Source organism: Stegostoma tigrinum, chromosome 34 (genome assembly GCF_030684315.1).
Source record: "Stegostoma tigrinum isolate sSteTig4 chromosome 34, sSteTig4.hap1, whole genome shotgun sequence".
NCBI lineage: Eukaryota > Metazoa > Chordata > Chondrichthyes > Orectolobiformes > Stegostomatidae > Stegostoma > Stegostoma tigrinum.
This window is the reverse complement of record NC_081387.1, coordinates 11,974,296-11,996,572: the sequence shown is the minus strand read 5'-3', so window position 1 is coordinate 11,996,572 and position 22,277 is coordinate 11,974,296. Positions and strand designations below refer to the sequence as shown.

Here is a 22,277-nt window from a genome sequence, read left to right as displayed (position 1 = left end):
GAGTGGGAGTTAATATTTAATGAAAATTGAGTTTAGATCCTAAATATTAATGTGGCTGTCTTGTAGTTCATCTGTGTGCTGCTAAAGTTATGTTCTCAATAATAAATTGTAAATATTTGTTAAGTTATAAAATGTTGCCCAACATTTGATATTTGTCAAAGTCCAGTTAGGATAAACTGAACAAATTTGAGGGTCATTAAATGTCTTAATTTCAATGTGTTGTGAATCCAGTGAAAGTGGGCTGATTTGATCTGGCTTGCTGTTGTTGAATGGTAACAGCTATGAAGGCCTGGCGTAGGACTTGGATCTGGATCGCTATCTCCAAGGCAAGGACCACATGATATTCCACTTAATTCGATATCACCTAACGAAACATTTCCCAAAGTTTTTCTGGGATGTCTAAGAGTCTCTGGGATGTTTAAGAACATAGTTTAGCCAGCAAAGAACTTGTTAACAAATACTTACTATTGCATTATTAGGTAAACAGTGGAATCACATCTAACTGAAGTAGCATCATTCATTTTAAACAGGGGCAAAAGGTTAAACTTACCACCAACTGTACCTCAGAAACCCACACATTGAGAAATATTGATCTTTAATCTTACTTATTGTCTCCTATTTTTAAATTCGAGTAGGTTCTCCATTGCCAGGTCTGTGGGAAGTTGCTGCGAATACGGACATTGGATTCGTCAAAGAAGTCATCTTGATAATCTCCAATGGCTGAAGAAGAACAAAATGTTCAGTAATGCAATTTCAAATTTCGGAAAACAGCTCAACCAAGTTCATTCCACTGAATTGCAAACACAAGTTGCACAACCTTATAAGACAAATAACATAAATGATTTTGGTTTGCAAAAATGGCCCGAGTGGGAGGTACCTGGGGAAACTACGTTGTATGGTATGTATTGGGGAGCAAATGTTGATTTTTGTGCAAAGCTATAAAACATTGAGTAAACAGCCGGTAATGCATCTCTCGCAATATTGATTCCATTGACTTCTCAGGCCACTTTCCTCAAGGTAACTCACTCAGTAGTGAGGGCATCAATAGGAAATGCAAGTGTCTGTAATGTTCAGCAAATGAGTGGGCCCAGTCCAGTGATTTATGATGATGCCACCTTCTTCCTGAAACCTGGCACAATTCTAATGTTTCCCCAACCTAATTAAAGGTCTTGGCTCTTTTCCTTTTCATCTTCACAAATAAAGGCTAGGCCTGCTAAACATTGCCAGCCGTATCTGTTCTTACATTGGCACCCAGAGTGTTTGGCTATTGTCTAACATAATGCAATTGCAACAGATTGGTTTCCTTCGTGTTCCTGAATGCCAATTTTTCATCTTGGTTACTGTCAAGGATAAACATGGGTAGCTCCCATTTAATGGACTTGTGATAAACACTTACTCCTTCCCACTTGGTTGGCCTTCTGTGAATAGTTCTTCCTCAGTTCCACACCAAAGTCGCAGCAAGTGAGGAACACCTTTTTGCATTCTTCGTCCCTGATACGCGTTGCTCGTTCCTCACAGGTACGTTTCATTGGAATTTGCATAATTCCGTCCTTGCAGCATTTCCTTAGACTGCTGTCTGTATAGTGGCTCACTGTTAAAAATAAATAGACTGGCAAATGAAGTTCTGCACTGGGCATGGTTTTCCAACAGGCTTTGCATTTCAAACTACAGAGAATATCACGCTCACTAGAACGCTGCCTGAATACAAAATTGTTTCCATGCAAGTCAATGTAACATTAAAAGACCCAATATACACATACCAACAGATTCAAGAACAGAGGAGTATTGATATAGCAGATAATCTCAGACAATGACATATTGAGATTTTTCAAAGAAGCTTTGTTCAAGAATAAGGGCGACCTGCTGAAATTCTAAGGCTAAACCTGGAGAATTGAATGAACAGGTTTGGTGGTCTTGCCTACGAAGGGATTTGGTTGCCTTGGGAGAGGTTACAATGAAGATTCAGTGGATTAGGAAGTGGGATGAAATGTCAGTCCTATGAGGAAAGATTGAGTAAATTGGCCCTACATACTGAGATATTGAGAGAGAAAGACTTGGTTAATTGAACCATATCATCCAAACAGGATTTCAGAAGATTGATGCTGAAAGGCTGTTTCTTGCAGCTCAAGGCATAGAGAACATAATCTTAGACGATTGAGAGTCTCATTCTGGATGGATCTGAGGTGAAACTTGTTGACTCAGACTGTTGTGAATCTTTGAAATGCTACAGGCCACAGGCATGTTGATGCTCAGTCATTGAACATATTCAAAGCTCAAACCAAAAGTTTTGAACATTACGAACATCAATGAATTTGGTGGGCTGGCAGAGGAATGAGCTCGAGACCAAAGATCAGTCACAATTCCCTTAAATGGCACAGCTTGGTCAAGTTGCTTTGAGTCAAACCGTGTTCATACTTCTTATGCTGTCATAGTATTTGCAAGTTTTTAGCAACATAACTTGTTTAGCAGAGAATGTCAAATGTTAATACATTGTGATCCTCAACGATAAGTTTAATTATTTGTAAAATTTTAAAATGGATGATATCTAATGGATGAGCTGTTATATGTCACATCTAATTTTTCTACTCATTAAAGTAAATTGAAGGCTGTCTTGATGGAAGCACACAAATCTTTTTTCGAGAACACACAAATCATTGACAAAAGTAGGCTACTCTGCCCCTCAAGTCTGCCTCATCATTCAAATAATATCACAGCTAATATCATTCGGCCCTCATTGTCACTTTCCATATCCCATAACCATTGATTCAATCTTAAAGCAAATAAAAATTGTGTCACTCAGCCTTGAATATATTCGACCAACCAATCTCAACTGCTCTTTGGGAAAAGAGATTTCTATGAGTCTCTGAGAAAGAGAAAAAAAAATCTTCTTAAATGGTACGCCTCAATTTTCTAAATTGCCTGTTGATTGCACAGCCTCCTTCTCATTTTTCTAAAGTCCAAGATACATCAGAACAGCTCTCATTTTAATCTGTCAATTGAACTCTCTACAAACTGCTTTGAAAGTGATTACACTTTTTCTTCAGTAAGAAGACCTAAACTGTATACATTACTCCAGATGCAGTCTAACTAAAATCCTGAAAAATGGAAAAACTACAAAAAAAATCAAAGCTTCCCTGCTTTTGACTTCAATACACCTCACAAAAAAATCTACTATAAGCGATAACAAGGTGTAGAGCTAGATGAACACAGCAGGCCAAGCAGCTTCAGAGGAGCAGGAAGACTGATGTTTTGTCCCTTCCTGCTCCTCTGATGGTGTTTGGCCTGCTGTGTTCATCCAGCTCTACACCTTGTTATCTCAGATTCTCCAGCATCAGCAGTTCCTACTGTCTCCGATCGAATTTTCTACTTACCACCTGATCATTTGCTGCAGCTGCACTCCAGTTTCTTCTGTTTCATCTACCAGGACATCCAGAACATGCTGTATCCCAAAATTCTGCTGTCTCTCTGTATTCCACTGATATACTGTTTTCCTACTCTTCATCAAAAAGGGACGAGTTCATATTTTCATGTATTGTAATCCACATCCCAAATTTTTTGCACAGTCACCAAAGACATCAAAATCCTGTTGCAAACTTCATCTGTCCTCTTCAAAATTCCTAGTTACCCTTATGTCATCAGTAGAACTCAGAAGCTAACATTCTCTTCCTTTATCCATGTCATTAAAATAGTTTGTAAATCATTGTGGCCATAACACTGATCCCTGTGCCACTACCAAAAGCTTGCCAACCTGTAAGTGAGCCATTGATCTGAGGTCTCTATTAGAAAACCCATCCATTTTCCATGCTAACGTGTTACCCCCACTTCATGAGTTCCTATTGCGTATAATAATATTTGATGTGACCCACTTTGTTGATTGCCATTCAGAAATACAATTTCACTACAACTACATGTTCCCCTTCATCCACCTTGTTCCTTAAAAAATTCTGTTAAATTAATGAAACATGATTTCACTCTCGCCAAATGAGGATGATTCTATTTGATTACATTATGATGTCTACAAGTCCTGCCATCACCTCTTTAACAATAAATTCTCACATTGTTCTTATGAGTTATGTTGCATTAACTTGCCTATTGTTTCCAATTTACAATTTCCCTCCTGTCTTGAAGAAAGGTGCAACATCAACCATTTTCTAATCTGCTGTGACTTTTCCAAAATGTAGGGAATGTTTGAAGATCACAGCTAATGCACCTCCTATTTCCGCAGCCACTTCTTTCACCACTCGAGGATGAAAACCACAGGACCCGTGGACCTTTAGTTCCATTCGTTTTTCCAGATCCTTTACCCATGACAGTGATTTAACTCCCTTCTTAGGTTAAGGTTGTACAGGACAATGTTGAGGCCCCTTCTGGAATGCTATGTCCCGTTCGGGTTGCCCAATTATAGGAAGGATATTATCAAGCTGGAGAGGGTTCAGAAGAGAATTACCAGGATGTTGGCGAGTATGGAAGGTTTCAGTTTTAAAGAAAAGCTGGATAGGCTTTTGAGGTCTAGAGGTACCCTATCGAAGTTTATAAATTAATGAAAGCTATAGACATGGTAATGGTAGTTGGCTTTTCTCCAGGATGGGGGATTTGAAGACTAGCAGGAACTCTTTTAAGGAGAGAGGAGAGAGATTTAAAAAAAAAGACAGGAGAGACTGATTTTTACACAGAAGGCAGTTTTTGTGTGCAGAATGAATTTCCTGAGGACGTAGTGGATGTTGGTACAAATACAACATTTAAGAGGCATTTGGATAATTAGATGAATGAGAAAGGGCTGGAAGGATATAGACCAGGAGCAGGTAGGTGGGACTTATAGTTTGAAATTATATTCGGCATGGGTTGGTTGGACTGATGGCTCTGTTTCCATGCTGCATTACTCTATGCCTCTGTCTATGCATAGTTTAGTTTAGTTATAACAACACAACTGCCCCAGAAGGCAGTGGAGGCCAAGTATCTGGATAGTTTCAAGAAAGAGATAGATAGAGCTCTTAAAGATAGAGGAATCAAGGGTTGTGGGGATAAGGCAGGAACAGGATACTGATTGTGGATGATCAGCCATGATCATAATGAATGGTGGTGCTGGCTCAAAGGGCCAAATGGCCTAATCCTGCACCTATTGTCTATTGATTGATTAATCTACTGTATTATTCTGCTCAACTTTAACCAGTGTGGATTTTAATATTTTAATATCATGTAACTCTGTTTAGCCTCAATTTGACAAAGAAATGCACTTTTGGATTCAAACATAATGAAGACAGAACACAATTGTCTTGGAGTAACAGCTACATACTGACAAGAGACCAAGCAGCATCTTGGGAGCACAAAAGTTGATGTTTCGGGCGTAGGCCCTTCATCAGAACCTCCAGGCTCGAAACTTCAGCTTTTGTGCTCCTGAGATGCTGCTTGGCCTGCTGTGTTCATCCAGCTCCACACTTTGTTACCTCAGATTCTCCAGCATCTACAGTTCCCATTATCTCTGACATACTGACAAGAACCTGTTTAGCTTTTTTGATTTCATGGTTGTGAGAACATTCAGATTTTCAATGTTGAATAAAGTATAGTTGGTGTCCTGCCAGCTTGTTTGATCCTATCAAGGAATCACAGTTTTAGCTGTGCTTCTGCACTTGTGATAATTCAATTTGTTCTTGATGTGACACAATAATACAGACCTAAACTTAATCTTTTGATGAGATGTAATCTTGGTATTACTGTTAACCTATACCTTTTAAATTGTAAACTTTCAACACCTAAGCCTGTATATTGAAGAATACCTCACTACTTCACACTTTTTACATGGTCTGTCTGACAATTTGTATAGATTGGTTGTTTGTCATGTCCTGCATTAGTTTTATATTACTTTGATGTTATAAGTAGCTTCTCTTACATGATATCTTCAGTCCATTCTTTTAATAAATGAGTCATAAAAACTCTTTGAAGTCATTAAACAGCACAAACAAAACCTCATTTAACAAATAGCTCTAAGAAGAGCAAACAGTCAATTATAAGAAAGTGTCTGATCAAATGTGAACTTCACCAACCCAGTGAGAATTGACACACGAATGTAAGAATATCAATCATTGGGTCCTGCCTGCACATATTGTCCTTTTCTTAAATAAAGTGGTAAATGACACAGTAGAGAACCATTCATGAGATGATATCAATAAACGTGCATCACCTTTGAGTGACAATTAAAGATTGATCATATGACCCTTAAACCAATCAGCATTAAGCCTTGTATCATTAAGGCCAATCAGATTGTAATGATGCAATTGATCATGCTTTGGGCTGTGGCTTGGAAAGAGTTAATATGCAATATACAATGGTAACTAAAGTGCTCATTAAGATTTAAAATGAAGTTATGTCCAAATGGAGACACAAAACCCTTGAGATGTTGCTGAGAGACCGAGGGCTGAGTATCCATCCATGCCCTACACTTGACTGGGAAGCAAGAGCCATTGTATACCCATAAAGTCACTGCTGCCCTTTAATAGGTATTATATATAACTTAAGCAAAGTTTTATGAGGTCCTGCAGCAGCCTGTCTCCTAGCAAGTTACAGTGTCAAAGGGAAAAAAATGTTACTGGCAACTGAGTTTGAAATATAACCCAGAACTCACACTTCCGTTTCAAAATCTGATTCTGAAGAATTCTGTGCATGATTTATTACAATGAAGACAAGCACAAAATATTCTTTAATTGCTCCAGCCATTTCATTGCTTCCCATTATTAATTTGCCATTCCCAGGAACCAACTTTCATTTCAGTCATAGGTAACAAGGTGTAGAGCTGGATGAACACAGCAGGCCAAGCAGCATCAGAGGAGCAGAAAAGCTGACGTTTCGGGCCTAGACCCTTCTTCATTTCAGTCGCATGGTTTCTTTTATTAATATTTGTAGAAACCCAAACAATCAGCTTTCAAATTTATTTCTAATTTCTCTCACACCCTAATTACTCCCTTTTTAAAAAATTTAAAAATCTTAAAGTCTTCTGGCCTAGCATTCAGTATTGTAGGTATCCAATTTTAATTTGATATTAATCTTAATTTCCTTGGTTAAGCATGGATGTGCAACCTTCTTATGGACTCTTTCACATTACAATGTGTTTCATGGGGATTTATTGAATTTACCTAAATATCTACCACAGGTTCTGTACTATGCTACATTTAATTTGTTTCCCAGTTTGCATTAGCCGCTCTGTCTTTTACCTTATTTTGTGCTCATTTCAGTTGAAAACACTATTCATCTACCTGTGTTAAATATTTAATCTATAAATGACTTCTCATTTAAATTTCGAATGAATTAATGCTGCTGGAGCTTAACACTATCTCAATGCACAATTGTCACGTTGCTGTGATGCAGAAACACGGGGAGAAAAAAAACTGATCACAAATTCTGTAGCTTCAAAATTGAGCTATGCTAATGCCAATAAATTGTTTTGTTTATTGCTGCATTGGTGGTGACAACACTTACTGTAAAACGGATAACCAAACCACTTAACTTGCAAAGAAATTCCAGGCATAACAGGCAATAACAACACAATTTCAAATCTTGTGACCGTTATAAACCTCTCTAAACAAATCTTCAAATCAAAGTGAAAATCAAAACTTCTTTCTTACATTTTCCCATGGACTGTGTTTGAATGTCCAAATATCTTTTCATCCTACTGCTGCTTGCTTTGCAGGAATATCCTGTGAAGAGATTACATTGTTGATTAATAATGGAAATTCTCGCACTTCTAGATGCTGACAGGACATCATAGCTCCAGTGACCTTGTGTAAATCAAATATTTACTGATTATTGATTATCTACTAGCATCTTTCTTGTTGGTTACAGCGCAACTTAGTTCAAAAGTAGGGTTAGGGTTAGGGTGAAGCTAGGGTGATGGAGTGCAAGTGAAAATGTAAATAAAAATGAAGTACTCGCTGAAATCTCGATATATAATATCATAAGTGCCATATCAGGTTCAGAGCAAAACTCATTTTAAATAGCTTTTTGGCTGAAATTATATTGAGAAGAAATATGGCTATCAGAGATATAAACCACTCAATTCATTCTAACATTGTACATACATAACATTCCAATGTTTTTCATTCAGCGCTGTATCTAGCATTAAGAAAAGCATGCACCCATTTGGCTATTTTACATTTTTAGCAATACTGAACAAATAGGTCATGTAAAATTATCCCCACCTTCTCCACCACTTTGTGTTTTCCCTTCTCAGGTCTTCACTGGAAAGTGCAATCAACTGTGGTGTTTAATGGATGGCAAATACAATATTGCATATTTCTTACTTTTGGACAGAATTGAAAGTTCTCCAAGGATCTTATTGGGTTCAGGTAGGGCTGAGATTTTAATACAGGAGTGTACAAATTCAACCCAACTTTAAAATGACTTGAGCCTGTACTGGGTGGTCTTGTGGCACAGTGGGTAGTATGCCACTCTTTAAGCTCGGAACTCCAGAAGCCATTAATGCCAAACTTATCGATAATATAAAAATATATGGGAAAGTAAGTTGTAAAGAGGACATTAGGAGGCTGCATATTAGTTAAGTGAGCGGTAAAACATTTCAGAAATGTGAAATTGTCAAGTTTGGAAGAATTTATTTTTAAATTACCTAAATAATGAGAGGTTTCAGAACTCTGAGATGTAGAGGTATCTGTGTGTCCTAGCGAATAAATCATAAAGTGTGACTATTCACAAACAGAAAATAATGAGGAAATCAAACAAAATGCTTCTTGTGAGGGAAATTGAACACAAAAGTAGGGAGGTTTTCCTTCGTTATGCAGGCCATTGGTGAGACCACATCTGGAGTATAACATACTGGAGTACTATGTTCAAGGGGAAGTGACGGCCTGTAGTATTATTGGTGGGCTGTTAATCTACAGATCCAGGTAATGTTCAGGGGTTAAAATTGTTTCAGAGATAGTACGAACTGCAGGTGCTGGAGAATCTGAGATGACAAGGTGTAGAGTTGGATGAACACATCTGGCCAAGCAGCATCATAGGAGCAGGAAAGCTGACGTTTTGGGCCTAGACCCTTCTTCAGAAAAGGGTCTATGCCCGAAACATCATCTTTTCTGCTCCTATGATGCTGCTTGGCCTGCTTTGTTCATCCAGCTCTACACCTTGTCATCTCTAATGTTCAGGGGTCCTGCATTTGAATCCTGGCAGATGGTGGAATTTGCATTCAATTTGTTTTAAAAAGTCTAGAATTAAGAATCTAATGATGACCCGTGAATCCATTGTCAATTGGTGGAAAAACTCATCTGGTTTACTAATGTCTTTTGGGGAAGGAAACCGCCAACCTTACCTGGTTTGGACTACATGTGACTCCAGACCCACAGCAATGTGCTTGACTCTGAACTGGGAAATTAAGGATGGGCAATAAATGCTGGCCTAGCTGATAATATCCTCATCCCATGAATGAATAAAAAATGTTCACCTTATTTAAGGGAAAATGTAATGTAGTTGCAATAAGTTCAGAGAAGGTTTTCCAGAGTAATTCCTGTGATGGGCAAGTTTTCATAGGAGGAAATATATTGGAATGGGAAGCCTAGGAATGTATCTGCTGAAGCTTAGGAGAGGAATATTGACTAATTGAAGCATTTAAATCTTAAAGTGGCTTGACAGCGTGGATATGGACAGGATGTTTCTGTGTATCGGAGAATCTAGAACTGAGAGTGTCTAGAGAAAGACAAAGGGCGCCCCATCCAAATCCGAGATGAGGTGAGCCTTTTTTTCATTTTTCACCGGGGACCATGAGTATTTGGAGTCTGTTCCTGTGAAGGCATTGGGAGCAGAGTCTTTGGAAATTTTTCTGGCAGATGTAGAAGGGTGAATGGCAAGCAAGTGGCTGAAAAGATATCAGGGATAGGAGAGAGTACAAACTTTGAGGTTATAATCAGTTCAGCCATAATCTAATTAAGGGACTGATAGCCTAGTCTTGCTCATTTTTCTGATGGTCAAATATACAATCACATGATAGCTTCTGACTTCAGGTGAGGACCTATTCCAGAAAAGTGAGCTATTGAAACTGATGTAAGTGCATGTTTCATCTGCCCATGTGTCCCGAGATTAGACAATAAAAATCTGGCATTTCATCAGAAAATTCTTATAAACTTCAACTTTACATTTCACTGCCTGCTCTCACGACAACTTTCAATATGAAATCTACCTTGAGGCTTAGCTAGTTCAATTGATCTATTGTAGGTACACGCTATTTAAAGGAGAATAAACGCTGTTTCAAGGACTAAATACTGTGTTAAAGGTGCAGCTGGGAATCTGATTTTGTCATTTCAGGTTGAACATCAAAGACTAAGTTTCATAAATATACTCTGTGTGTCCAAAATTGTGCCTGGATCTGTTGAGCTCCAATCAATATACTCTTTTGGATAATAACTCAAGTAAGCCAAATATGCACAGCTTAACTGATTACAGATGATTGATTCCAGTAAAACCAAATTATAGAACTTGATTGTGGTGACTGCTCCTCATTAAGAGCAACACTATGTTTACAAAATGTAGTCGTTTTCACGTCCAAAGGGAAGCATCTAAGTAAATGTGACTTGTAGATGGTAACACAGTGATAATGTCACTGGGCCTGTCTCCAGAGGCTTTAATAGGTGCGAATCACACCCAATGGTAGATCTTGACTCAATATATTAGCTGTGCAAATTGACTTCAATTGTTGTTTCTTCAAAATATAAAACATTTGGTTCATTGTTGTCTTTTAGGAAACAAAATGTGGAAGAATGATCATGTCTATGTGTACCTAGGCTACTGGCTGCAAAATGCCCTCTGCACTGGCCTATTAAGCCATGCAGTTCAAGAGAAATAGGATGGGCACAAATATTGATCCTTTCAGTGCTAATACAGAGCATGATAATGGGTGGTGCAAACCTTATTGTGGATGTCTATGAAACGCAGCTTTCATTTTGCTTACTTATGATAACACACACACACGCACACGCACACACACACATGCATGCACGCACATGCACACCAAAAATCTGGCCCTGTTTCCAAATGTTTAGCTTACCATCTCGATATTCTGCAGTGTCCACACTGGAAATAAAAGTCAGCCCAGCGTCCTTGAAAACATTTTTGCTATCAGCACCACCTCCAAATGAGCAGCCAAGGTCATAGGAGTTCATCTCTTCAAAGATCTAATCACAGCCAAAACTCAAATAAGAAAAGTAGCTCAACAAAGAAGGATCTTAATTATCACTATGAACTACACAAAATTATTATAACTTAAAACATAGTCCCAGTTTCTGGGATAAATCCAAATGAATTTTGTTTAAAATAGTAATCCTCACGTTTTATCGTTGGGTTACTAAGTGTTCTGTTAGCTGATCTGAACGGGAGGCTTATAGGGAGAAAGTCTCTAAATCAGTTCCTCTGGCCTGTTGGTGAAAGTGGCTTATAATTTGGCCTTTTATTAGTCACAAAGTTGTCAGCGTTAACTGACAAGATTGTGTAAAACTCACACATTAAAAGAATGTCTGGGACACCCACAAGTGTAATGATCGGAAAATGCAAGATAACCCACTGCCCTAAATGGTGCAGAGTTTCAGTCTATGTAACAAACATAGAATGTTTATCTGATGTGTTTGTCAAGAATTGGATGGTGCAACTACATTGCTGAGTATAATACTGGACTACCAGCTAGTTGAAAGGACAGGTAGGAGTAGATCCGCAAGGATATTACTGAAATGTTTAAACATCATGGGGAATTCATAATGTGGAATATTAATTAACTCTATAATGACTGGAATAGTGGTATTTCAAGGGGCAGTGAGGGGCAAGCAGTCCTAAATTTTCTACAACAGTGTGTGTTTAGTCCACCAGACAGGAAGCACTGCCAGACCTGACCCTTGGGAATGAGATGGCTCTAATAGATCAAGTGGTAGTGGGAGAATATTTAGGAACAGTGATCATTGTGTTTAAGGTCTAGACAGCAAAAAAATGATCTTGCTCAACTAGATTAAGAATAAGCAACAGACAAAGCATAGACTTCAAGGAGGTAAGAACAGAACTTGCTTTTCCTTATATATATAGACTTTGGTGCGCAGAGGAAAATTTTAAAGTTTTGGATGAGACAAGATTTGAGAGAATTGTAAACTAAGAGTTGGACAGCATACAACAGAAGGATATTAATGCATTCGTGGAGTGGGCAAATAGGTGGTGGATGGAGTTTAATCTGGAGAAATGTGAGGTGATGTACATTGTTGTGAAAACAGTGAGAAATAGCACAAAGTAAAGGGCATTTTAATGACTCAGGAAGCCCGCTTGGAAAGGAACATCGATTATTATTAGCATAAAAATTGGGTCACTACTTGTGACATACAGCTGTTTGTCTGAGCCCAGGATAGCTATTTCTGTAGAGCCATCCCTGAGGCTGCTTTTTAAAAGGCTCAGATGATGAACTCCAGCTGGATAGGCCATCGTATGAGAAAACTCATACTCAATCAGATCCACAGGGAGATTAATTAAAGATTCCCCATGGGTCTTGTAGCAATTATCACAGTACAGTTTTAAAGGGTGTGCAGGAGCATGTGTAAATATGTTAATAAAGGTGGCGGATCAGGTAGCAAGATCTGTTAATAAAGCAGAGCGCATTCTTGGTTTCGTGACCAGTGGCATAGAGTACAAGAGCAGGGAGGTTATAGTGAACTTGCATAAAATGATGGTTAGGCCCCAGCTACAGTATTATGTACAGTTCTGTACACCAAACTATTGGAACTATGCAAATGCGTTGGAGAGAGTGCAGAAGCATATTACAGGAATGTTCCCAGGGATGAGACACATCAATTATTAAGAAAGACAGGAGATGTCGGGGCTGGTTTCTTTCGGGAGGGGAAGGCTGACAGAAGAATTGATAGAAATTTTTGTAACTATGAGGAGTGTGGTCAGGATGGACAGGGAGAAACTGTTGCCACTCATAAACAAATCAAGAACCAGAGAACAAAGTTTTAAAATATTTTCAGAAAAAGAATCTGATGTGAGGAAAATATGTTTTTTCTCACATTAGTGAGTAGTTAATCAATGGGATGCATTTCATGGGCATTTGATGAGGGTAGGTTCCATTAAAAAGATATTGGATGGTTATTTGAATAGAAAAAGTGTGCAGACTTATGGGGCAGGAAATTGACGAGATGTGAAAAGCTCAGAGCAGGCTTAAGGTAGATGTGTTGGGCTGAAGAAGGAGAAATTTTATCATTGAAATGGTTACGTATCATTGGAATTTTCCAGAGCAGTGTGTTGCGAACGCTATATCTTTGGGCATATTTAAGACTGAGATAAACACATTTGCAGTATATCAGTGATTGAAGGCATGTGGGGAGTGGATGCGAAAGTGTATCCGAAGTGCGAATCTGATCGAAACCCTTTTGGTTTGTAGACCAAGTTCAATAGTCCATTGAGTCTATTCCCTCCCCTATTCCTTGTATAGGTACGTAAGAATAACCTCGCTCAGAGAAAAGGAAATGAACATACAAGCTTATTCACTCAGCATCAAATGGAATCAAATCTTGATTTTTAAAATCGTCCAAGCGTGTTATGAATTCAGACCACAGATCAGTTATGAACTCATTGTATGGGTGAACAGGCACAAGGGGCTGAATGGTCTACTCTTGTTACTATGTTGGTCCTTGTCATTTGCTTCCCGCACTTAAGTATTTCCTGTAATTCCCACGTACAACATCCTAACCTTTATTTCATTTTTAAATTGCTACTCTTTTCCTTGCCAGATGCTTCCTGTACATAATCCCTAATTCAACATCATGCTAGAGTAGAGGAAGCGTAGCTCTAGACGGCACTCAGTGTATGCTCTAAATCTTTCTTTAAATTAATAATGAATACTGGTTCTTTGAAGACTAACTAAAAACTGTTGTTACTGCATGGTTTTAGAAATTTTCCAGTCGACTTGTTCAGATATGTTACGCCTCTGGAACAGGTCGGGCTTGATCTTAGGCCTCAGTGTCCACAGGTGGGGACACTACTGCTGCACCACCAGAGCCCTTTCTAGTCTGTGCTGCATCCAGTGACTGGCAGATCAGTGGTGCTAGTGGCACATGGAGGATGTGTATTTGGAAAAGTCTCCGAGCACATACATTTCATTGAGTTTGAAACATACAGCATTTGTGGACTTGAATTCGAGTTAGCTATTCCAGCTCGACGCTGTGAGATTACGATCTGTGCCCAACTTGCTTTACAAACTCTCTCTGAGAAGGAAGGGAGCCTAGTTCGGACTAAATGTTAATGTGAAACAGCCTATAACCGTTAGATAAAGTATTCGAAGTTGATAAACTTTGAATCTTTTCAAAGCACACGCAGCAAACCACTTACTTTCTTTTCTGTAAGTTTGTGCTTGTTGTTAAGGATGTAGATTGCAGTGTCAACAATAGCAACGTACGCTTTTCCGCTGTCATCAGTCTCAATAACCAGGTTCATTTCTCTTCCTGGGCTATAATATTCCTTAGTCATATCCTTTATTGTAATCTGGAGAAAGCAAGAAAATGCAACCAAAGTCAATGGTGAATGACTCTGGTCTCTGAAGCATGTAGTGACTGACTGTGATCATTGCTAACTGATATCTAACTTCTCAACTTTACAATTTAAATACTAAGTAAGTGTATCCTTGTACACCCAAAGGGGAAATGCATAAAATCAATACTGTGGAATTTTTAAAAACTGTAAAGTTTGGAGATCTGAAATACACAAAAACAGAGACTGCTGGAGAAACTCAACAGGTTTCAAAGTTTAAAGCATTGGTTATGGAACATAGAACAATACAGCGCAGAACAGGCCCTTTGGCCCTCAATGTTGCGCCGACCTGAGATCTAATCTAGGCCCTTCCCCCTACACTATCCCATCATTATCCATATGCTTATCCAAGGACTGTTTAAATGCCCCTAATGTGGCTGAGTTGACTACATTGGCAGGCAGGGCGTTCCATGCCCTCTGAGTAAAGAACCTATTTCTGACATCTGTCTGAAATCTATCACCCCTCAATGTGTAGCTATGCCCCCTTGTACAAGCTGCAGTCATCATCCTCAGAAAAAGACTCTCACTGTCCACCCTATCTAATCCTCTGGTCATCTTGTATGTCTCTATTAAATCCCCTCTTAGCCTCCTTCTCTCCAATGAGAACAGACCCAAGTCCCTCAGCCTTTCTTCATAGGGCCTGCACTCCAGGCCAGGCAACATCCTGGTAAATCTCCTCTGCACCTTTCCCAATGCTTCCACATCCTTCCTGTAATGGGGCGACCAGAACTGCACGCAATATTCCAAATGAGGCCGCACTCGCGTTTTGTACAGTTGCAGCATGACATCACCGCTCCGGAACTCAATCCCTCTACCAATAACACCTAACACACCGTAAGCCTTTTTAACAGCATGATCAACCTGGGTGGCAACTTTCGGGGATCTATATACATGGACACCAAGATCCCTCTGCACATCCACACTACCAAGAATCTTTCCATTAACACAGTATTCTGCCTTCCTATTATTCTTCACAAAGTGAATCACATCACATTTATCCACATTGACCTCCATTTGCCACCTTTCAGTCCAATTCTGCAGCTTACCCAAGTCTCCCTGCAACCTGCAACATTCTTCCACACTGTCCACCACTCCACCGACTTCAGTGTCATCTGCAAACTTACTAACACATCCACCTGCGCCTGCGTCCAAGTCATTTATAAAAATGACAAACAGCAGTGGCCCCAAAACAGATCCTTGAGGCACACACTAGTGACCTGACTCCAGGCTGAATATTTTCCATCAACCACCACTCGTTGCCTTTTTACAGAAAGCCAGTTTCTAATCCAAACTGCTAAATCTCCCTCAATCCCGTGCCTCTGTATTTTCTCCAATAGCCTATCATGTGGAACCTTATCAAAGGCTTTACTGAAGTCCAGGTACACCACGTCAACTGCCCTTCCCTCATCCACATGCTTGGTCACCTTCTCAAAAAACTCAATGAGATTTGTGAGACACGACCTGCCCTTGATAAATCCATGCTGACTATCTCCAATCAAATTGTTAGCCCACAGATGGATTACTGTGAGCAGTTCTGGTCGCCACACTATTGGAAAGACATGATTATACTGGACAGGGTGCAAAGGAGGTTCACCAGGATGTTGCTTTGGATGAGAAGTCGCAGCTATGAGAAAAGGCTGGATAGGCGGAGTTTGCTTTCCTTGGAGCAGAGGAGGCTGAAGTTTGAGGTGCACAGAATTATGAAGCATGGACAGAGTAATCGTGAGGGTAATGGGATGAAGGGCCTGTCTCTATGTTGTATGACTCTACAACACAAGCCATATTCGATTTACAGTAAGTTGCAGAGTAACTTTTGGTCATGCATTTCTACTTGGAACCAGCTGAGTGGGCACTATGTTCAGCATTGACCAGTTTGGGCCGAGTTTCCATGCTTTATTACTATATGACTCACTTCTCCCAGGCAGACTGCTTCTGGTATCTCAGGTTAAAGCTCATTGTCTATAATGTTTTGAAATTACAACAAGTAAAACCACACCTTGCCTTCACAGACATCCTTAACATCGATCCAGGCAGAATTTGCCACCATCTCTGTTTTGCCCCCGATATTGATGTAGTAGTAGATGACCAGCCGGAACGCAGGAACCATGTCAATACTCAGTGGGAGGGTAAGTTTTGTGTATTCTGTTTTCTGAATCCTGTCCATTTTGAGAATATTGCCTTTGCTTATGATCTGTCAGGGACAAGAACAGCAGACTCAATCTGTATAAGCAACATCTCACAAAATGTATACAGAGGAAGATGACTAAATTTCAATGTGCATTTAAGAGTGCCTGTGTAGGTGTGCTTCTGTGTCCAAGTGCATATTTGTACTCCTGTACGTATGTGTACACGTATCCTATATGTGGCTTTTCAGATAGCTGTGTATATGTAAATGTGTAAATATGCAGCTGTCTGTATATTTGGGAGGTATTTGGGTCAGCCTCTTGACATACCAGATCGAATCATCATGCTCATGTGCGCGCGGCTCAAGGGTTTAGATATATCCTAAACATACCCCAGCAGCAGAATTGGGTGCTTTAATGTGGGGTTTGTGTTCCAACTTTGCGTGTAATGACCTAACTTGCTGGTTTGGGGTTATTTCGAGGTTTGTCTACAAGGTACAGTAGTGAGGATCAGGTGGCTCAGTTGGCTAGAGGGATGGCTTGCGATCCTGAGTGATGCTAACAGCATGGGTTCGTTTCTCATACCAGCTGAGTTTATCATGAAGGACTATGACATAGTAAAATGAGTCAATACCACCATACACTACGTGGTGCTCAGGCCTGAACGTCATGATAATGTCATTGTAAACAAATCATAGGAAGCCAGTAAAGTAATTAATTGGAAAGCCAAAAAGAGCATTGTTATTTACTGTAAGGAGAACAGAATGTAAATGTAGGAAAGTTCTCCTGCAACTGCACAGAATCTTATTTAGGTTGTAATTAAAGCACTGTGTACTGTTTCCACTTCACTTAGAAAGGAGGGTGTAACTCTATGAGAAACAGCTCAAAGAAGATTCACCCAGCCAATGCAAATGTTTAAGCGGCTGTCTTGGAAGTGGAAAAAATTAGGCCTGTATTCATTGGAATTTATAGGAATAAGATACGATGTAACTGAAACATACATGACAAAGATGGGTGCTGAAAAAAATGTTTCCCGGGGTGGAGGAGTGTAAAGCTAGGTGGGAGTTTAAAGATCAGGCATTCGCCATTTAAGGTTGAGGTAGAGAAATGTATTTTATTTCTTAAGTCATTGCTCTGGCATCTTCACTTTTGCTGAGAGCAGTGAAGGCAGGGTTTTTGAAGATATTTAAGGCTAAGTTAGATTTTTAATTGAGAAGGGAATCCAAGCCAATGGGAACCAGACAATAGCCAGAGATCACCTCTCCTGTTGTTGAACAGAGAGACCCAGGGGGACAGGTACGTGGGTAGACAGGTTGGTGAAGAAGGCATTTGGCATGCTTGCCTGTATTGGTCAGAGCACTAAGTACATAAGTTGGGATGTCATATAACGGCTGTACAAGATATTATAGTCGCCCATTTATAGGAAGGATGTTGTTAAATTAGAAAGGGGATAGAAAAAAATTACTAGGATGTTGCTGGTACTGGAAGGATTTGATTTATAAGGAGGGGTTGGATATCCTGGGACTTTTTTGCCCTAGGTATCAAAGGCTGAGGGGTGGCCTTTTAGAGTTTTATAAAGTCAAGAAGGCGACAGATAAGGTGGCGAGTCAAGGTCTTTTCCGCTGGGTAGGGGAGTCTAAAACAAGAGGGATAGTAATAAGGTGAGAAGGGAAAGATTTAGAAAGGATCTGAGGGGCAACATTATCAAACAGAGAGTGGGTCATAAATGGAGTGAGCTGATAGAGGAAGTGGTGGAGGCAGATACAATTACAACATTTAAAGGACATTTTGACAGATACATGAATAAGAAAGGTTTAGTGGGTTTGGGCCAAATGCAGGAAAATGGGTTCAGAGATAATAGGAACTGCAGATGCTGGAGAACCTGAGAATACAAGGTATAGAGCTGGCCGAACACAGCAGGCCCACAACATCAGCCCTCCAGCTCCTCTGATGCTGCTTGGCCTGCTGTGTTCATCCAGCTCTACACCTTGTCGTCTGCAGGAAAATGGGGGCTAGTTCAGCTTGGGAAACCTCACCAGCATGGACGACTTGGGCCAAAGGGTGTGTTTCCATGCTGTATGGCTCTATAAAGTTGAGTTAAGGGCCAGAAGTCGAGCAGCTCCCATTTTATTGGGTGTTGATCAGGCTCTAAGAATGGAATATTCTTCATTCTTGTGTCCTTGTCAATATTATTTGCCATGGGTCATCCCAGGAAGAGGAAGATGGAGCCAAAAATTTGCATATCTGCAGGTGAATAGAGCTCAGGATCAATTGTGATATCGTAATGCACTTACCATGTAGTAGTAATACTTGACATTTTCACCGCCTTGAGAAGTGACCACTTTTAGATCTGCAGAGAATGACCCACTTGGATCCAATACGCTTTGTGGCACATTGACATGGAGGTAGCTCTTGCTATTGGAACGGTAGATCTGCACAGTTTTGCTTGCTTCAATGCTTTCTGTTCCTTTCCCAGCTATCACCTGGCAGTGCAATGCATACACAGGTTATCCCATCTTTCCTCATTAAGTTCACCTTGCCTGATTTTGTCCGATTAGATATCTGATTATGGCTTTATGATGAAATGAACCCAAGTACCGTTTGATCAAGAATGCACGGATTTTCATGCGTAATGCAATTTAAGTATTTAATACTTTGGATTCTGTTTTACATTTTTGAAAGCTATTACTCCCAAGTTAATTACTTTTGCCAAAGGCACACTCACGTTTTTGCAAGAAATTGACGTATGAATTCTTAAACATTACAATTTTGAAAATCGTCTGTTCTCACCTTAATTTCAAAATGGTCGGTATCCGCAGGAGATTGCATTGTTAACACGACTTGGCCATTTTCCTGCGTATGTTGTGAAAGTTGTCCTTCCAATTTCACAGGAATGCCTGAGGCAGGAGACCCATCAGGGTATGTTACCTGTGCCTGGTAGTGAAAATGAAAGCTATTCAGGAAGAGTCATAGAGTCATTCAGTTCAGAAACAGACCCTTCAGTCCAACTGGTCCGTGCTGACCATAATCCCAAACAAAACTAGTCCCACCTGCCTGTGCTTGGCCCATATCCCTCCAAACATTTCTTATTCATGTACTTATCCAAATGTCTTTTAAGCATTGTAACTATACCTGAATCCACCACTGCTTCTGGAAGTTCATTCTACACATAAACTCCATGTAAAAAGTTATCCCTCATGTCTCTTTAAAATCATTCTTCTCTCACCTTAAAAATAGGCCCTCTGGTCATGAACTCTATGGAAAAGGCACCTGCCTTTCAGCTTATCTATGCTCCTCATAATTTGATAAACCTCTACAAGATCACTTCTCCACCTCCTACACTCCAATGAGAAAAGTCCATGCTTATCCAACCCCTCCTTATAATTCAACTACCCCAATCCCAGCAACATCCTGGTAAATCTTTTCTGAACCCTCTCCAGCTTAATAATACCCATCCTAAAATTGGGCAACCAGAAATGGCACAGTACTCCATAAGAGGCCTCACCAATGTCCTGTACAACCTCGACATGACGTCCCATCTCCCTTACTCAAAGAAATGAGCAAGAAGGAACGTGTGTCAAACTTTCTTAACCACCTCATCTACATGTGATGCAAATTTAAAAGAATTATGTACCTGAACTCCTAGGTCTGCCTGCTCTACAGCCCTACCCAAGGACTTACCTTTCACTGTACAAGTCCTGCCCTTATTTGTCTTACCAAAATGTCCAAATTAAACACCATTAGCCACTTCTCAGCCCACTGGCCAAATTGATTAAGATCTCTTTTTGTCTTAGATAGCCTTCTTCACTGTCCACTGTACCACCCATTTTGGTGTCAAATGCAAAGTTATTGACCTTGCCTCTAACATTCCACAAATTGTCTTTTTCCTGTTTTCTTCTGCTCTTAGCTGTAAGTCCTGAGCCTCCAGCTCCTTTCAGCTTGTAAGTGAAATTTGGAATTCTCACTCAATGCTTTTATCTGTGATTGCTTTCTGGCCTCGTATATCATTTCCTTCAGTTCCTTTTGTATCATTTAATTAATTCATCTGGTTCGGGTTTCAACCACATAAAATGATCACAAGCTAAGGGCTTTGCCCATCATTGGTGTATTACCATCAGCCCCTAAATGAAGCCTGAAAGTACTGCCTACTCCACAATAACATTGTAAAGTATTTAACTTCATAATTTAACTTCTATTAAGCAGACATTGAAAAAATTCCAAGATAACATGATGGATCCAGATTTCCTACAGGAATCATAACAGTAGAAGAAATGGAGTAAAGCCAAGTGGGCGGCTGGGATTTTTGCCACATTGCTGACAGTCTTATGGTAATGATATTTCTTGTGGAAAAGTCAGTGTAATGGGACCTGAGGTTAAGTGATGCGTACAGTGTGGAAGAACGCAGAATTGCCGAACATAAGACCCTTTCTAGATAAGCATCATTTGATACTAATTAGCTTGAGAATTAGTTCCCGAGCCAGGGTCCTTCCTCAAATCCTGTCCCCCCATTCCCCATACACACCAACCTCTCTCCCAGATTGCAGAACAGGAGGGAGCCCTCAGCCACTGACATGGCAAGTGCCACACCTTCAGTCGCAGTTAAGAAGCCTGGGTGAGGAAATAATGGATGAGGGATGGTTGGAGAATTGGGGAGATAGAAACCAGGGAGAGAACAGCTTTTGAGCGACAACAGGATGGATTATAACAGGCCAGTGAGAGAGAAATACTGATGATGGAGAACATGAGCAGTTGAAAAAGTATTATCAGCTTCTTTTCCCCTAAATTCATTGGATCCGGGCATTGCTCGCTGGGCCAGCATTTATTATCCATCCCTCATTGCCCAGAGGGCAATTAAGAGTTATTGTAGGCCTGGAGTCACTGTAGGCCAGAACAGGTAAGGGTGGTAACTTCCTTTCCTAAAGGGCATTAGTGAACCAGATGTGATGTCCCGCCCAACAATTGTTCCAGCAAGGATTTGTTGTTCGACTCTGAATTCCAAATTTTTATTGGATTCAAATTCTACCATCTGCCACTGCAGGATTTGAAACCTGATTCCTACAAAGTTACCTGGGTCACTCGAGTAACCGTCCGGTGGTGATACCACTCGACCATCTCTTCCCCCAAGCATTTTCTGTCTCTCCTGGTCGTGCTATCATTCATCTCTTTGCCTAGCAGTTATTTTTTTTTCTCTCTCTCTCTGGGTTCCATCACTGCCTACCCTCTTACCCCCACCCATTCCGTCACCCACCCTACTTTGACTTCAGCGTATATGCCATCTTCTCTAGCTGCTAGCAGCTCTGAAGATGGGTCACTCGACCCAAATGTTAACTCTGCCTTCTGTCCACATGGTCCCGGACTTGCCGCGTTTACCCAGTAATTTCTGCTCTTGTCTTATATGTCCTCGCGTGGGTCTGTATTATATCAGATGCTATACACAGAGCTGCTATGTCTGTACATACCAGCACAATGAATGGAACTTTGGGAATGAAGTAACTGCTGGTCTTTGATAAATCGATTACATACGGTGAGGAAACAAACTTGATGTTTTTGATTTCGATTTCTTCCATTTCTCCACCTGTCAGAAAATAGAAAGTTGTTTCACTTCCT

The 22,277-nt window shown here is 40.1% G+C and overlaps 1 protein-coding gene across 2 annotated transcripts in view; it reads right to left on the bottom strand.

Annotated features, from left to right (window-relative positions):
- LOC125467691 (complement C4-like) overlaps positions 1-22,277 on the bottom strand; it is a 101,427-nt gene that overhangs the window by 57,814 nt on the left and 21,336 nt on the right. For both annotated transcript variants that reach the window (XM_048563854.2, XM_059639638.1), the window contains exons 10-18: positions 22,130-22,245; positions 19,461-19,604; positions 18,965-19,153; positions 16,544-16,738; positions 14,350-14,502; positions 11,039-11,165; positions 7,617-7,688; positions 1,397-1,591; positions 606-720 (exon numbers count right to left, since the gene is read on the bottom strand). In XM_048563854.2, coding sequence (XP_048419811.2) covers positions 606-720; positions 1,397-1,591; positions 7,617-7,688; positions 11,039-11,165; positions 14,350-14,502; positions 16,544-16,738; positions 18,965-19,153; positions 19,461-19,604; positions 22,130-22,245 — 1,306 coding nt within the window. The remainder of the gene's footprint in view (positions 1-605; positions 721-1,396; positions 1,592-7,616; positions 7,689-11,038; positions 11,166-14,349; positions 14,503-16,543; positions 16,739-18,964; positions 19,154-19,460; positions 19,605-22,129; positions 22,246-22,277) is intronic.